Source organism: Equus asinus, chromosome 30, assembly GCF_041296235.1.
Source record: "Equus asinus isolate D_3611 breed Donkey chromosome 30, EquAss-T2T_v2, whole genome shotgun sequence".
Lineage (NCBI taxonomy): Eukaryota > Metazoa > Chordata > Mammalia > Perissodactyla > Equidae > Equus > Equus asinus.
The window spans coordinates 21,206,620-21,224,307 of NC_091819.1; the positions used below are offsets into that span (position 1 = coordinate 21,206,620).

Below are 17,688 nucleotides of genomic sequence, written 5' to 3' on the forward strand. Positions count from 1 at the left end.
TTAGCTGGCACACCCGGCACTCTACCTCAGCAGCTGGTTATTTGGAGGTTGCTTTCAACTTTCAGGCTGTCTAGTTATAAATTACCTTTAAATATTAAACTTTTATTCTATACCTGAACTGAACCAGAATCAATACCAGTTGACATCTCTCAAGTACTTCCGGGAGGCCAAGCAATGTGCTGCCTGCTGTATACACAGTATTGCTAATTCTCAAGGCAAGTAATATCCCACTTTCATGAGGCTCAAAGAGGGCAAATAACTCATCAGATATCATAAACTGATAAAGAACCAGACTAGGATTTACACTGTGGCTGACTCCAAGGCCAATTTTCTTTCCAAATATAATTTTTTAAATCATATGTTTCGAGACACTGTTGGATAAAACTCCAGCCAAATAAGTACTTTCAAAATAAAAAATGGCTCTTTTTCCCCTCCTATGGGTAGTAATCAATAGTGATGTCATTCACTCAGTGAGAAAGACTTCACATCTAGGCATAAAGTACACAGTAATTCAAATGGCTAACTTTTATCATGAATGAAATGATACATCTGAAACCAGCGTAGCAAACGTCCTTCAGGAGGGAATAATTCATTATCAGAGCTGCAGGGCACAAATCATCCAGTCTACCGACACGCATTCATACCTGAATGTCCCTAATGTGGCCTCTAAATTGTCATTACTTTATCATTACTTAAGTAATCTTTTAAGATGACTAATTAACAGTCCCCAGTTTATTAAAAGCCTAATTTTAGACGTATACAAGTGAGTTTCCACGTCTTAGTTGTCAAAGAAATTTTAAATTTAAGATGCTGTTAAAAATATCAGTACCTTTGCAAACAAAACTGAATAAAATGTAGCATTTTAATCAAACTGAATCAACATTTTAAGTTTCTATAAATAACTTACAAGAGTCCTTTCCTAAAAAAATTGATACTTATAAAGCTACCTGTGAAAACAGCTTTCTAGTGGTTGCTGGTGAAAAAACTGCACAAAATCATAAAAAAAAAGAAAAAAATTCCTGTTCTTTTCTGCTCAAAATTAACCAAAAATATGTACACACTAACTGTGAAAAAATATAAATAATACACAACCTAAGGAACACTCTTCAGCACTGATCAGGACTTTTTAAAAGAGTTATAGTTCACCAATTCATAATGAATTTTCTGTTCTCCAGAGAGAAGAGAGAAAAGGTATTTAGATTTCAATACGTCTGAAGATGTAGTTTTCTAGCTTCAATGCTAAAATCTAGTTTCTAAAAGGGAATAAAGCAGATAAAAAATATCAACTTTTCTTTTGAAGACCTTTAGATGAGTGAGGAATATTAGGAATTAAATCAAGAAGGTTCTATTTTCCCGGTTCAGGAGTAAAGGACACAACTCACTCAAGACTGTAGACACTGGCTTAACACCTGACATCTCCCTCCTTAGTGTCTTTAAAACCTATCTCTAGAGTGACAAGCCCAGGCTGACCCCTGGTTTTCTGGCCTGGAGAAGCTGGGTAGATGGCAGCCTGTCACGGACACGGGGGATTCAGGAGGAAAAGCAGACTTGGCAGGAGAGGCGAGAGGAGAGGAAGATCTCGTTGTGGCGTGCTGCATTAGAAGTACTTGAGCAGCACCCACGTCGTGGCGTTAAGGTCTGAGGCTTTGCAGACAAATTCTGTAGCTCTCGCCCAGACCTGGGAGGCATTAGAACCAGGGAGGTCTAACCTAAAGGATGAGAGTAGGGTGAGAAAAGAAATAATTCCGGAAGACATGCTTATTAAAGGGACAGGTAAAGAGGAGCAGCCGGAGGAAAGCCAGGAATAAAAGCCAGAGCTTAGACCGTTTTTGAAGTCAAAGGACAAGTTTCAAGGCGAAGTCATCAAATGCTATAGAAAAGTCAAGACACAAGCTGGAAAGTAGCGACTGGATTCAACAAAGACGTTGTTCCTCACCAACATCAGCAACAGTTCTGGTGTTGCATTGCCTGCACAAGCCCTAATTCTACAGAAATCTGAAGACTGAAGGAAAAGTAAGGATGCAGTTTCTGCGAATATATAGTAGGCAACTATTTTAAGAAGTTGGCTCTAAAGTGGAGGCGGGGGGGCGGGGGGCGGGAGAGTGGTAACGAGCAGGAGCTTAGAGTCCAAGTTTTGCTTTGTCTCTAAAAGATTATAGAGAAGACCTTTCAATCAATGGTCACTCCTGAAGAACAAGAACTCTTTCATTCCTACGTAAAACTTCAGACAGCTTTCTATGCAGGTTTACAGGAGCTGTTCCTGATCTGAGAGGTGGAAAAAGTTAGATTAAATATTTTCCATCATTTACTGTCATAGGTATAGTAAAGAAGTTAAAGAGCTTAGGAAAAACATAGGTCAGTTCTGACAGATTTCAGTTTACAAACAGGAAGGCAAGCTCTTGACCTACTAACACCTCCTGAACCATCACGTCTACCATAAACACCTTGCAATGTGTTCCACCAACAATAAACTCATGAACCAAAAAATGATTTGCGTTCACAAATGTCTTAATTTTAACAGTGGTTTCAAACTCCCTAAAGGAGCTATGAAAAGTGAAACCATACAGCCTTTTACTCTATTATCTTCTCCTACTTCTATTCAACTTAAATGAAAAGGCTTCAAAATTCTCAAAAGCAAGTCAAAGAACCATTTTAAAGAGTAAAAAGGGATAAAGGAAAAGGATCTCCAATCACTTTCTTCTAGAACTTTTAAGACACGCACCAAGTAACCATCCAAATCTTTAAGATAAATAACGTTTTACTAATTTGAGGCCAATAGCTCAAACAATTAATATTTTTTATTGCAAATGGGGAAGGTGAGGTAAGAACTCAACTATATATAAAGTAGTTTATGCACACCCAAAAAGGTACCTTAAATCAAAGTACATATTATAATTTCTATGATTATTCAGAAGCCCCTCGTTTGCCCGAAGCCCTCGCACTTGCGTACTTTTGTCCTTCCTCTCATGCTCCTTTTGGTTCTTGATGATCTTTGGCAAAAGACACTGAGCACACGCCCTGCAGCTGCTCGTGTCTGTTCACCAGACCCAATCAGTTCCTTCCCAGAGTTTGAGAGATTTCACAATTTGTTTTTTAGTATCTTAAAAATTAATGCTCTGCTGTAACTTTGGAGATTATTAAAACAGTAGGGACACTTTTACTCAAAATACTCTTAACGTCAAAAGTGAAACCTGAATTCCTACAACTTAAATTACGTACATGGGTAGGTATAATAAAACCCAAGTCAGAAAGTTCATACCTGTTACTCCAACCATTTTTAGTTTAGAGGCCATCTTCTACTAAAAGCCAGAAGTTTCATTATGAAAAAACTATTTCCATGATCTTTATGGGCAGAAAATAATTTGGGCCATAGTTGAAATAGACACAAGGTCCAGAAAAAGAGTCACTGATATCTGGCATCCAGGACAGCAAACACTTGCATCACTGGCATTCCCACACAACATCAGTTACAAGTCCTTAAAAAAACGGCCAGATACAGAAAATGACCAACCAAACCCATAGACAAGGAAAGGAAAAGGAGGCCATCCAGCTCCAGATCTCAAGGGGTGATTTACATACACAAGTCCCTCTCATTTTCAACTTCAACTGTTCTAGCTCTGCTTGTGAACATGTGATAAATCAGACATGAATAGTTTTATAGCTACAGGATAAAACTCTAAAAAAGGAAACACTTTAATACAGGTCATAATGGAGTCTGTAAAGTGTCAGCCTCCTTCAGAATGTAAGACGTTTTCCTCTTACCTACTACACGCGTGATCTATAAGCAGAGACACGGAGTCTAGGTTATTATCAAGTTTGGTATTATGATATAGGCACCGATCCCTTTGGAGCTCCACCGCCTGCCGCAGGAGAGTCTGTAAACGCCGTGGGGGCAGCATCACTGACGGTGGTAAATAAGCTTTAATGGAAGATATTTTTAAAAAGAGAAATAAAAATTAAAATTAAAAAAAAACACAAAGCAGTATAAACTTTTATTGAAGACATGTGCTAGTCGTCTGCTGCACTTGCCTAGCCTAATAACATTGTGTCCCTTAAGCAGCACTCCTGGGCGATGCGATACACATGTGAGCTTTATGAGTACGTGTCCACAGCTACGGCTAGGTTGCCCCTAGAATGAAATATACTTGGATGGGGTGCTTTAATTTGTATGCCAATTTTCTAAAGACAAAAACAAAAGCAAACAAAAAACCCCGACAAAAAGTAAAAAGGTGGTGATAATGAGAAGAAAATCTAAAGAGGACTGTGTGCCAGAGGGAGAGTAAGCATCACTAGAAGTATAAGAAAATCTACACGTCACAAAGAGCAGCCAAATGCTGGAGCAAGCCAAGTTCCAGGTCCCATGGAACCGCTTCTAATGCCAAGCACACGGTGAAAATGCAGGGACCCACTGGTGTTCTGACAGGGATGCTGATCTATTTCAATCCTTCAATGCCTCCTACCTCCCCCAGCACATGGTTTTCTGATTCTTAGGATCTCCACTCCCACCTCAACATGCAACAGAAAATACTATGATTTAACCAGAAAGAGAAAATACCTTTTATATAAAGACAAGGCAAAAATAAAACCCTTACTCTAATCGGGAAGTTATGTAACATATTTGGGGGGAGAGTAAAACAATTTACCTAAAGAAATTTGGGCCTTACTACTGAAATCAACAAAATATTTAAAACGCTTGTGGCTCAAAGCTGTGGTTTACATGTTTTTTCTCTAACCACACTTCTCCCCCAAACAAAATCTTAAGGGGAACATCAATACAAAAACAAGTGAAAGGAGAATTGCTCTGGGACCAGCATCCTCGCACTGACTCCTGGGGTCAGCTTCTTAGATTCCATAGCAGAGTTGGAACACCTTGGGCTTAAAGGGCCTCTGAATGGATCCCTCCGCTCGCTTCCCCTATGTAACCACTCCGTAAGAGCATGTCTAGACACAGGTCTCCCTAATTGATCCATAACATCTATTTCTAGTCTAAGAAAAACACAGAAACACCAAAAATTAAGCCTCTTACTCTGCAGTTTGTCCAACAGCTTGGACCGGGAGGCGGCCCCCTTGCCTTCCCACTCCGCTTTCGCACGGAGGTCTTCTGCATGGCTGCACATCAGATACCTAAAATGCGACAGAGAGAGCACCCAATCTCAAACCCTTTCTTTTGGATTAAACATAATTGAAAAATACTGATTATACTTTGAATACCTAGGTCTTACTAAGAAACACATATCAAGAAGAAATTTCTACAGAAGACCCACTTCATTAACAGAACCTGGCACTTGGATATGATTGCTAAAATGTAATATAACAGTAACAGCTAATTATCTATAAATAGAATATATTCTTGTATTTATCGTTATTTATCATCATGTATATATGTAGCTCTTCTCATGTGCCAGGCTCTGATCTAGGCACTCAACACATATATTACTTCACATAATGTTCATAACACTCCTGTATGAAGTAAGCACTATTATTCTATTTTTATAAATGAGGAAAGCAAGGCACAGAAAGCTTAAGACACTGGCTCAGGGTTAGGTTAAGAGGCAAAGTAGTAATATGAACCCAGGCAGTCTAGCTGCAGAACTTGCTCTTAAACACCACGCGAACTTCACTGCTTCTCAATAGCAAAACAAAAGAAAACTGAAAAAACCTTCAAAGATATTACACTAAAGAAAAACAACATAGTTTCAAGAGTTTATCATAAATGTCACTCAAGAAATGGTATAACTGGATAATCATCCTTGTGTCATCCTGTGAAAGGTACTGAGATCCCAAAGCAGAAAATTTGGGAACTGTTTTATTACTCACTATATGTGCCGAAGGAGGCATAAACGCTAAAGTTCATGGATTCTGGAGAATACATGAGGGCCCCCTGCTGGAAGTGTGACCCTGACCTGCTTCTGGCTCTTCTCAGAAGAACGGGCTTTAAAAGTAAAAGAAGTGAAGGCATTATTCAAACATGGAGATTAGACCTGGCAAGTAACTCTTGTGCTATTTTATCTGGCATTCTGTTTTAAAACAAATCTATTCTTTTCACTTGTAAAAACGGTATTAAATAGGGTAGTGAGGATTAAATAAGGTAAGAGTATATAAAGTACTTGGTCCACTACCTCGTGTACAGGTAGAGCTTTAATAAAGGATAGTGTTAAGTACCAGAAACCTCCCAGTTAACATGAGTTATCACCTCCTCCTTTTCTTAATTGCATAAAGCATATCGCATTAAGCATCGAAATAATTTAACAGCCTTTTACCCAACGGCAGAACTACTTGCTCTCTTGCTATTTATTATATAAACAATATCTTAGCTGATGAGAACAACTTACTGGTTTTTAACAGTATGAGCAATTAGATTAAAACACCCTATAAGATCAGAACACACCATAAGAAGCTGAATATTGCGAAAACTTAGTTTCTAAAGTAACTTTTTGGGAGTAAAATTCATTATCAATAATTTTATGGAAAAACTGTTTACTTTTTAAATTTTGCCAAAGTGATCTATGATTGCTTCTGTGCCCTTGTGAAAATACACATTATACCTTAAGGTTTCAAAGGACACCTGTCTATGGGAACTCAAATAGTCTAAGTGAAAGGACAGTGGACTGAGAGGAAGAAAGCCTGGGTTCTGACTCCAATTCCACATCTTGTCATCTCTGGGCTATTCCCTTATGTGCAAAATTCAAAGGATAAACTTGATGAAGTTCATTTTGGAATAAAAACTAATGTGAGTAAATTATACGTTGTTACTAGAGCAAGAAAAAATTCATCATGTGAATGGTATTTAGGTGATACAGAAATGAGATACCTTATGGAAGAGGTAACCAGAACAAGGTAACTTGTCAGCTACAATATTAACTCATCCAGCAGAATTTACTATTTCAAGCTGTAGTGGTAGGTAGGGACCAATCACTTTGGAATCTGGCAAATGAGCCTTTAACTCTTGGCTCTCTGATTTATTAGCTTATCTTGGGCTGGTTACTTCACTTCTCTGAGGCTCAGTTTCCTTATCTGCAAAAACCATACAATGCAGCCTACACCTCTTTGGGCCCATCCTTTTGTCCGTCACCTTGTATCTGAAAACTCATTATGTGCCAGGTGTTGTTCTAGATGCTGGACATATCATACAGTGAAAAATGCTATAAAGAAAAAAATTTAAAAACAGAGTGATATGACAGAGAACACCTGGCAGGTGGTCTCAGGAAAGGACATTTGGGCTGGGCTGAGCAACCAGATCAGGGGAAGAGCATTCAAGATAAGGGAACAGGCAGTGCAAACGCCTTAAGGCTTGGCAAGTTAAGGAACAAAAAGAACATTAGTGTTGCTAGAGAGTAATGAATAAGGGAAAAGATGGCAGGAAAGCATCAGGGACTTCGCAGAGCGGAAATTTTGGACTTTAAGTGTGTTGGAAAGCCAGTGGAAAGTTTTAAGAAAGGGAGAGAGATGACTTGCTGTAGGGATTTATTACTGTATTTATCTGGCTGCTGTGTGAAATACACATTGTTAAGGGAAGACACTATAATATCCTAGGAGAGACATGCGTGGTCTAACCAGGAGAGAAAGATGGAGAGGAGATGGAGAGAAATGCAGAAATTTGGGCTGTTTTGGCATTAGGTCAATACATGTCGAAGTTAAAAGATTTAAAGAAAAGCAAGGATGAGGCTTAAGTTCTTTGTTTGAACAAGTGGGTAAAGGGTCTTACCATTTACTGAGATGAGGAAAAGTAGAGGCACAGGTCTCTGGGGGTAGAGTAGGTAGAGTGACAAATGGAATCAAGCATTTTAGACATCCCAATGGAGACTGTCAAGTAGGCTCTTACATATATATATCAGGAGTTCAGCTGAGAGGGCAAATATACGAGCCACTGGCATAAGGACAGTGTGTGAAGGCACGGTACAGAATGAGATTACTGAGGAAGAGCACACAGACAGAGACGAGAAGGGAAGTCCTGAACCAAGCCTTCGGGCACTCTAACTTTTAAAGGATTGACAGGAAATTAAACTAAAATGATTAAAGTGAGATTCTATATACGAAATGCTTAGCAAAGACCCGGCAAAAATGTTTGCATGCATCAATACTGGAAACTACATGGCCTATTGTTTTTATAGAAGCAATACATATTTCTTCTCCCTTTCATCCACTTAAATATCTCTCTGTTCTAATATGGAAAGCTCCCTAGGATGACAAATAGTTTGGACACATATAAGTGAGTTTATCCAGACAAATATTATCTAAGAATTTAGCAATATTCAGATCTTGGGAAAATGTTACAGAAACGTAACTTTGGAACAGTCACCTTAATAAAAGTAATACCCCCTCCGTCAAGCTGGAGACTAAGAACTAAGCTTTCTTACCCACTAAGCACATGAATGCGCTCTGTATTGTATTTCAGTGGCGTCAATTCACAGCGTAGAACTTGAAGTGCCTCCAGGACCTTGCCGTCCTCCAGGTATTCCAGGTACTTCTGCTGCAGCAGCAAAAACTTCATCCTCTGACATGACAGAAAGCAGCAGTCAAGGGAAAAAAGTTGACGGAAGTTTCAGAAAATGTTTGTGCCTAAACAGAACAGTAGAAACCATTCTACTATGCCCTTTGAAAATAACTTTTTTATAAAGCTTTAAGATGACTCAAAATATTTTGGTTTAACAGAGCCACAGTAGATTAAATGTGACTTTGCTCAATTCCACAGCTTAATAAAACTCTGCTTTGAATGAACAGTCTCAAATTAGATAAGATCAATAGCAACTAAGACATCAACACAGGAAAAAATGAATTCTGCCCTCAAAACATTCACCTAGAATTTTACTTCTTGTATGAAAATTTAGAACAATTCCAAGTATTCTAAATTTGCTTTTTAAAAAGTCTGGCTTTTATAAGAAGGCATTGGGCGGGGTTGATGCAACAAGTTTTCAAAAAATTGTAGAAAAACCAGTTAATGAAGGAATTATTTAAAAGCCACAACGTGAAAGGACTAAGTAGACCAGAAAGCAGAGCTAGAGTCACAAGGTAGAAGCTGCAAAGTGTCAGATTTTGGCTTATCAAAAGTAAGAAGAGCTATCCAGCAAAAGGACTACAGTCATGCGCTACATAACAACATTTCGGTCAATGATGAACCACACATCCGACGGTGGTCCCATTACATTAGCAGCATACAGCCTAGGTGTGTGGCAGGCTATACCATCTAGGTTTGTGCAAGCACACTCTAGGATGCTGGCACAACAAAAAAAATCGCTTAACGATGCATTTCTCAGACCATATCCCCATCGTTAAGCGACACGTGGCTGTGGAGGTTAGTGTGCAAAGCACTGAGTTTCCTATGACTGAAGTGGACAAGCATAATCTTGATGGACTCACGCACTCTGGGAGGCAATAAGGGATGCCTCTAAGAGAAGGTTGAACTCAAAGGTCTTTAAAAAGATTCAGTATTTGTATTTGCGTATTGGTAACAATCTGATCACTGATGCACTTGACTAATGAGGCAGAGACAATTATTACCAGGTCTTCCCCCCAAAGGGACAAGCCATTTCCAGCTTATTGTGAAGCACTTTCACATTTAGTTTTTTTCTGAAATGTCTTTGGCTTTAACACTTTTTTGATGTTCCTTTACGCTATTTTACTTTTAACTTGAAAGTGATCATCACAATCTGAGCAGCTTTTTGCTAGAGGAAAGAGAGATTTATGACTATCAAATTTGGAATTTCTTTTAAACCTTAAACCTAATTAAGGACCACTGCTTGGAGGGACTCTTTCATCATATCTGCTACTCGTGATGCTTGAGCAAGCCAACTGATGTAGGTAGAAAAGTTAGTATATAAGAAATGTTAGTTATATTTAGAAACGCCAAGGAATATAGTGGTAAAAATCTCAAATCCACTTAAAAGAAAAACCCAAATGACGGCCTTCTTCTTCAGTAAGATGCTTACTTTATAAAAACATTAAAAATATACTGCAGTCAAAAAGCAGTTTAGAGAGTGGGGCCGTGGCCGAGTGGTTAAGTCTGCGCACTCCGCTTCAGTGGCCCCAGCTTTTGCCGGTTCGGATCCCGGGCGGGGACATGGACCACTCATTAGGCCATGTTGACACGGCGTCCCACATGCCACAACTAGAAGGACCCACAACTAAAATATACAACTGGTACTTGGGGGATTTGAGGAGAAAAAAAAATAGTGTAGAGAAATGATCATTTATTCACAGAATTCAAAGAGTATAAGGAACTGCTCCACAACATTTTCTATTAGGGAATATTTAGAAGAAAGGCATAACAGAGAAGCTTGTGAAAATGGTTTCTAGCGGAAGAAAACAAAAACAAACCCTCTCATATAAGTTAGGCATACATTTAAATATATCTTTTATAAGATACAGTGCTTATGTTTGGTAATAATCTTAAATCTATAGCTAAAGAACACCAGAAAAAATTTCTAACTAGGGGATAAGTTCCTATAACTCCAGAAAAATTACACTTAGCAAATTTTACACATAAAGTTAGATTGACTAAGGAATGTTTCAGAAATAGATTAGTTAGCAAGATGCTCTGAAAAGTACGTTGCTGTACATGTAACCTAAAGTTAACCTTTATATGTCAAATTAAAAAAATGCTTTGACATCCATCAGGTGACAAAAACCGAAACAAGGCTAAATAAAACAAAACAATCTAAAAACCAAAGGATTTGATATAAGTCATTCTGGATATTCTCACCATTTTATCTTGCAGGAAAAAACTTCAATTCTTTATGAAATGAAGAGTCCACAGATTTCCATTTATCAATATACTGTTAAAAGTTTTATTTCGGATAGTGTTTTTGATTCAAACTTAATCACATTTAGTTGAAGAGTTTTTCACTTAAATGCCACACAGAATGAGCCAGTATGTGTATTTAATTTCTTCACTCAATTTTTTTAGCACTTGGGAATTTGGGGAAATTTTTTTTTTTTTAAATTCAGGGCAAGTTTTTCATTTATTTATTTATTTATTTATTGGGGGGGGTAATCAATCATTAGGTCCTATGCACACTCCCTCCGCCATTCCAATGTGTGTAGGGACAGTGTCCCAAGTGCTATTTCCCCCTTATTTTCCCACCAAGATCCTGCTAGAACTCTTGTTACTCTTTTTCTATGGGGCAGAGGCAGGGCAGGAGAGAAGAGGAAGGCAGAGTAACACTTTGAGAGAAGCCAATATAAATACATGCTTCTGTATATACAGGGACTGCTGTAAAAGCAGTGCAAGAACATTTTTCTATGAGTCATTTTATCCAGATTAAGACAAAGAATATTCTCAGACACCAAATCCTGGTCATGTACATGCTCCTGGCCAGGCACAGCTAGAGATCTGGGTGAGAGAATGTTTATTCTCCTAAAAATCAGTTCAAGTATCTGACACATATGATAAGGATGGAGATAAAACCGTATTTTACTTCCCAAAATTTAAAGCACAAAAATGTAAATACACTTTCAAGAAAATAAACATCTTTCACAAACGATGTTAATTATTTACTGAAAAAGATTAAAAAATCAGACAAAACTGAAATTTGCTGAGGTGGGGACAGGCTATACTAACGGTTTTTTAAAAGATCATGAGCTTCTTAAATGAAGTAGAAAGAAAAAAAGAGAAAATAAACTCTTCTTTTTATCTTTCTCCAACTCCTAATTAGACCTCTGCAAGGTTATTTCTGGTCTCTGATAATTTTGCAGCATCTTTGGGCTCAGCACTGTTTCTTTTTCTCTTTCACTATCTAATAAAAACTTGAAATTGATAAGTGACTAGGACAGCTTGAAAGACAGTTTCACATGGTAAATACTGCTGTTGCCCCCATCCTACCCAATATTTGGATTATTTCATCCTTTCCTCCCATATAATTATATAGAATTCAATATGGAAGAAAAAGTCATAGGTTGTGAACACAAGAAGTCTGGTTATCGAGGGCAGCCTCCTAGCTAACTTAGAGATGGGTCTGACTAACTCTGGAACAAGGTTATAACCAAGTTATATCAATTAAATCATGACTCAGAGGAAACGGAAATGAATTATATTTATACCATGGCTCTCAAAAGTCCTCCCTCTTTGACTTTAAAACATACTAGTTAATTTTTGTACATCAAGTTAATATTTGAACACTTTTGTTAAGCACATTTCTATCATATTAAAAAATAAAGAATCAAACATTTGTAGACAAAAAAAAGTTTTCTGTTATTGATCTCAAATACCCACCTAAATTCCCCAGACATGGCTAAGCATATTTGAACCCAAACTAAAAAATGTTGATTCATGAGCTCAGCTTCCAGAAAATCCAGAGCAAATTCTGCTATTCCTAGTATCATTTGACTGGAAACAATTAAAAAATATGGGAAGGGAGTGAAGAGAATGGATTGGGTCAATAACAACATTCAGATTTAAAAAGTAAAAGACAATTTGATTCTAGACTAAGTCATCAAATGTGTCTGGGCATACAATTAAAATAATTACATAAAAAAACCCCCAAATAGTTTCTAAGGTATTATTACAAATTTACGCTTACATTGGATTATCTTCTAAAGATGGAGTGAGGGAGAGGAATAAATCTAAACACAATTAGAAAGGAGAAAAAATGTTGAAACGAATCTTTAAAAGCAATAGATTCATCAATGCTTAAAGCGCGACGAAGTTAGAATCTCTTTCTTTGTATCAATACCTAAACAGTTGGATGGAGTGAGGCTCAGCCAGAGACTTAATCTCCATTTTTTATTAGATCCTAGAATGTTCTAGACAGAACAGCAGTAAAAAGAAAGGATTCCTTTTTATCTACAATTACCTTTCTTCAGTTTACATGTTGCTTCTAACCAAGGTTTCTAATGAGATAGTAATAATCTAAATCCAATTCAGAAGTCTCAAATTACTATAAACAAATAAACAAATAGAAAGTGAACCTATTAAAATTTTTACTACTAAATTACAGATATAATTTGGGTGAAGCTTAAAAAAGGAAAACAATCCTCAAGAAATCACAGACTTATTTTAAAACAGTCCATGGACAAGTTCTCTATGGTCACCATACAAGCAGCGCCAGCTTGTCCAACAGGAAAAGAATCCCAATTCTTATTTTGGCCATTTAATTGTCTTTATTTTAGGGTCACCTTCCATTCTGTCATGGCTAGCAATTTATGAAAAACTGTCCAGTTAAAACAAACTTAAGATTTTTTTTTAAACCCCAAACATACTGACTGGGGAAAATTTAGTTACTGGAAAATTTGGAATCCTTTTGAATACAGATGTTTATTTATTTTAACGTCTGTGCTTTCATCAGTAAAACTTACCATGGCACTGATTATTATGAGTTAATTTATTATCAATCATCTGAGTCAACAGTAAGTTAAAAATTTTAGTATTTTACCTATCTACTGAAAAAATATAACAGATCATCAATTTAAATGAACTCATATTTGTTTATACTTGTTTGCACCTTTAATTCACCTGAAGTCCATTTTCTAGGATTATATTATTGCATAAAATTACATTAAGAATTTGAAAACTTTTGTAATTAAGGTTTCAAAAAAACTCAAAAAACAAAAAAAAAAAGGAGGCTCTATTCGGTTTACAGACAAAGGCAAAAAGATTAATGTTTGACCCAATTTACAAAAATCGAAATGGAACAGACATTTACTAATATTTAACAAACAGCCGGTTTCCCTACTTCACTTCCTATTCGCCTTCTCTCCCTCCCCCCGCAGACAGGAAACTGCCTTTGACAACAAATGAATCAGCTCGAAGTTAACAAGCCAGCGGCCAGCAGCTGATTCTTCACGGTTTCCAATCACTTGGAAAAAAACTTATCCCCTCCTCTCCCTCACCAACACCTACTGAAGAATTCAAGCCTATCAGTATAAAAGATTCATTAAGATTTATGCAGGAGGCTAACCGGGTAAACGAAATTGATCTTGTTGGGGAAATAAGGCAAGTAAGCAGAGCCCAATGGCCAAATCTGCACACAAACCCTTCACCAGAGTGAGGCCTATGAGACAAACTTTGACACTGTCAATTCACACAACCGGAATGCAAGAATGGAAAATGGTGAGCACACCAACGGACTTGGTCCAAATTAACTATAATTCCCAAAGATTAATAAAAGGATAACGAATGTAGCCGTTACTTAAGGCTATCTGGATATCCACACACCCAAACACATTCTTTACCAGCACATTCAGTATTTTAAATAATATAAAAGTTTAATTTACCCTTGACTCTGTAAATGACAAATTCCTATTAACAGCACTGAAAGCATGAAGATCTTTCAATATAATTTTGTAGATTAGTTTATAAATTTATAGTTAATTTTATAAAATTAATTCATAATTTATTAATTTACAAAGGTTCAAATGACACATTGACTAAATGTGACTTTAAAAATATAAAACTCAAACTTTAAAACATCATAACACTCATCCTAGTTTACAAATTTAATTACATAAAATTTAACTTTTAGGCCTTTATCTTCTACAAGAGGCAGAAACCAAGAGTTATCAATAACCTACTAAAATAAGCATAAATGTGAAACTAAGAACAAAAGTGTATTTACCACAATTATTCCCAACAACGTTTGAGAGATTTCAAGTGCGCCTCTTACCACAATAGCATGAGGAGAATGCACTAAAGGCTTTAGTTCATTCAGGTCATTTTCTGCCTGCAAAAATTGGTATAAAAAAAAAACAGAGATGTCACAAAATGCACATCAAATATCTAATTTTAGCAGCAGTCACACAGCTCTATATGCCCTACTTTACCTTATCCCAGTCTCCTTCCAGGACATGATTTCGGAATTTGGTAGCAGAAGGATGTTCTAAGCGACATCCTGACTCTTGCATGAGGAGGTCAACAGTCTGGCTGCAGGAGAGATACAGTGTGAAAGACCTGACCAGCTTTAGGGCTCACTCTTCCAAATCAACTAATGTCTAGGAAAACAGTTGCCAAAGTTTTTAAGCTAACCTCCTGATGAAGAAAAAAGAAATAAAGAGCTTTAATGTGCTTGGCTAAACAAGCTTGATTTTTCAACTGCCACTGACATTTCTATCAGGTCAAGTTTAAAAACCTTCTTGAAACCAGAATCAAAATAAGTTCTTCCTACTTTTGCCATTTAATGCCTCAGAAGTTGAACGAAGCACAGAATTTCTAAAAACGTGTTGTAACCAACTGGTTAAAGAAATGAAAAAACCAGGATCTACATACTAACCACGTAATCACATTTCAAAAGATAAAAATTGTTAGCTCCATACAAGGTGATAGAGATGACCTGTTAGGTAAGAGCCTCACATCCAGATATTACGTTTGCATAGAAATTCTACTAGGTCAATCTTTAAAATTAAAACAAATCCAGCATCAAAAATCACTCCCTTTCTCTCTAGACTAAAAATAGCAAATTTACTATGCTGTAGGTTCCAAACAGTCACGAGTTATCTCCTCCTGCTGCTGTCAGCTTGCTTCTTGTCTCAGTAATATGTTCTGTTAGCATTTACAAAATCTGTTTTCATACTAATCCTTTTCCTCAGGGAACAAAGTGAAATCTTCCTATATTTCTCTTTGAGAGCTTCAAACATTCATCAAATGTGGTTTCTCCCGTCAGATATTTTGAGATCTAAGAATCTTCCTCTCTCAGTCTCACACTCTTGTTTCAGTGCTTTCTTATTCAGCTCCATTTATTTTTCAGCTAAACAGCACAATAATCTGAGAATCAAAATACTTGTGTGATTTTTCAAAAGTGCTCCTTCCTCCCCTCCCCAGAACAAATCTGTGAATCCAAAACTACACATTGGCGAGCCAAAGACTTTATTTTAATCTACGCTTTGAAGCTAAGAAACCGACTGCTCCATGTTTTTCCCCTTAGTCTTATTCTTGTTCTGCTTCATCCACCTCCTCCAATGGGCTCCACGGCACTCCCACCAATACTACCTTCTACCCTCTTAGTTTTTCTTTGTGTGTATACAAAACGGTGGTTTTTAGCCAAGGTCGTTGTCTACTTCCACCCTGTTTTAGGTACACAAGGCCATGTAAATTGTATTTGAAAACAAATGATTCACCAGCTCAGATGTCCCTCTTTCAGAGGCAATCATCTTCTTGGTATTAAACAGGGATTTCAGACCAGCTAGTGGTAGGCCTCTTGTACACAATCAAGGGCCTCCAAATGACATCAACATGGTATCTCACTTCATTATTTCCATCAGATTTATTCAACCACCTCCTTCCAAATTATCCCAGCCCCTCAGTTTCCATAAACACTTGTAGGTGATTGTCTTTCCTGATTGGTAGTTTGCCCGAGTTGTCTGTCATGGTTGGGGGTGGGGAGGTGTCCCACAAAGATGCCTCTGAGATATACTTGAAAAACAAATCCTCCAAGGTTCATTATTTCCACCAGCTCGAATCCACCCCTCCCCCAACACATACAGAGACCCACTCCCGCATCTGTCTTTACTGACAGACAATTAAGCACCGAAGGTGTGCGGGGAAGGGTAAATCTTGGGGTTTCTACTCCTCCTCCCCCACCCCCCCCCCCCCCAGCCCGTCTCGCTCACAGTTTGTCAGCCTGACTGATTTTGCCTTCTCTCCCTCCAGGTCGGCTCCTCCTCCCTGGGCGGCCTGTCTGAGCCGCGTCCTCCAGGGCCCGGGGCCCTGCGTGCCCACCAGTGATTCTCCCTTCGACCAAGCTCTTGCCAGCCCCCCCTCCCGCTGCCGCCTCCGTCCCTCGGTCTGTCCCCACCAGCTGCCTGGGAGAAATACTTACTTGAGCCCTAAGCCATTCAAGTGCTGTCCTATTAGCCTAATGACATCCTCATCAGACTGGGAGAGCCGCTTCTTCTTCTTGAGGCTGCTGCCCAGGTCTGGGGTGGCCAGGGAAGAGGAGGCGGCCGTGGTGGCGGAGGCAGCTGCGACGGTGGCGGCGGCGGCGGCGGCCCCGCCGGGGACCCCGTTATTGACATTCAGGCTGTTGCTATTGTTGCTGGCGGCGGAGGGGGCGGAAGGCAGGAGCCCATTGGCGTGGGCCAGGTCCCCCGCGGACGACGACGACGAGGGGGACGACTCCCCGTTCTGGGCCGCCAGGCAGGCGAGTTCCTGGGTCTGTCCCTGGCCCCCGCCGCCCCCTCCTCCGCCGCCGCCGCCGCCGCCGCCTCCTCCTCCTCCTCCTGCCCCGTTGGCCTGCATGATGCTGCCGCTGACCAGGCTGTGGCCGCTACTTCGGTGGGGGGCGGCAGCGGCGGCGGAGGGGGCAGCAGCCGGGGGGAGGCCCACCACTACCACCACGGAGGAGGAGGAGGAGGAGGACGAAGACGAGGACGACGAGGACGGAGGGGAGAGGCCTGCTCGGCCGGCCGAAGCCCCGGGCTCTCCTGCTCCCTCCGCCGCCGAGGCTCGGGGTTTCTTCCGCGGGGGCGGGGAGGCTCCGCCGGTGTCCGAGTCGGAGGAGGAGGAAGCGGAGGCCAGAGTTTCCTCGCCGAGAGAGGCCGTGGTGGGAAGCCGGTGGGGCGAGGCGGGGGAGGGAGGCGGGGGCCGGGGCGAGGGTCGGGGCGCGGGGGCCGGGGCGGGGGGCCGGGGTCGGGGAGAGGAGGGAGGAGGGGAGAGGAGGAGGGGGAGAAGGAGGATCCGGGCCCTTTCCCCCCCCCCTCCCGGAGGCAGCTCGCTGCGCGGCCCGGGGCGCGGGGGCGCGGGGCCGGCCGCGGGGCTGCGCC

General features: G+C 39.8%; 1 protein-coding gene across 2 annotated transcripts in view; it reads right to left on the bottom strand.

The window, feature by feature from the left end:
* The window catches only part of WDR26 (WD repeat domain 26), a 42,219-nt gene extending 24,531 nt beyond the window's left edge, over nt 1-17,688 (bottom strand). The window contains exons 1-6 of one of the 2 annotated variants that reach the window (XM_014862350.3): nt 16,746-17,688; nt 14,755-14,854; nt 14,550-14,654; nt 8,358-8,494; nt 5,027-5,124; nt 3,763-3,919 (exon numbers count right to left, since the gene is read on the bottom strand). In XM_014862350.3, the coding sequence (XP_014717836.1) occupies nt 3,763-3,919; nt 5,027-5,124; nt 8,358-8,494; nt 14,550-14,654; nt 14,755-14,854; nt 16,746-17,164 (1,016 nt within the window). In that variant the 5' untranslated portion in view covers nt 17,165-17,688. The remainder of the gene's footprint in view (nt 1-3,762; nt 3,920-5,026; nt 5,125-8,357; nt 8,495-14,549; nt 14,655-14,754; nt 14,855-16,745) is intronic. The other variant, XM_014862349.3, reaches the window with a different exon arrangement.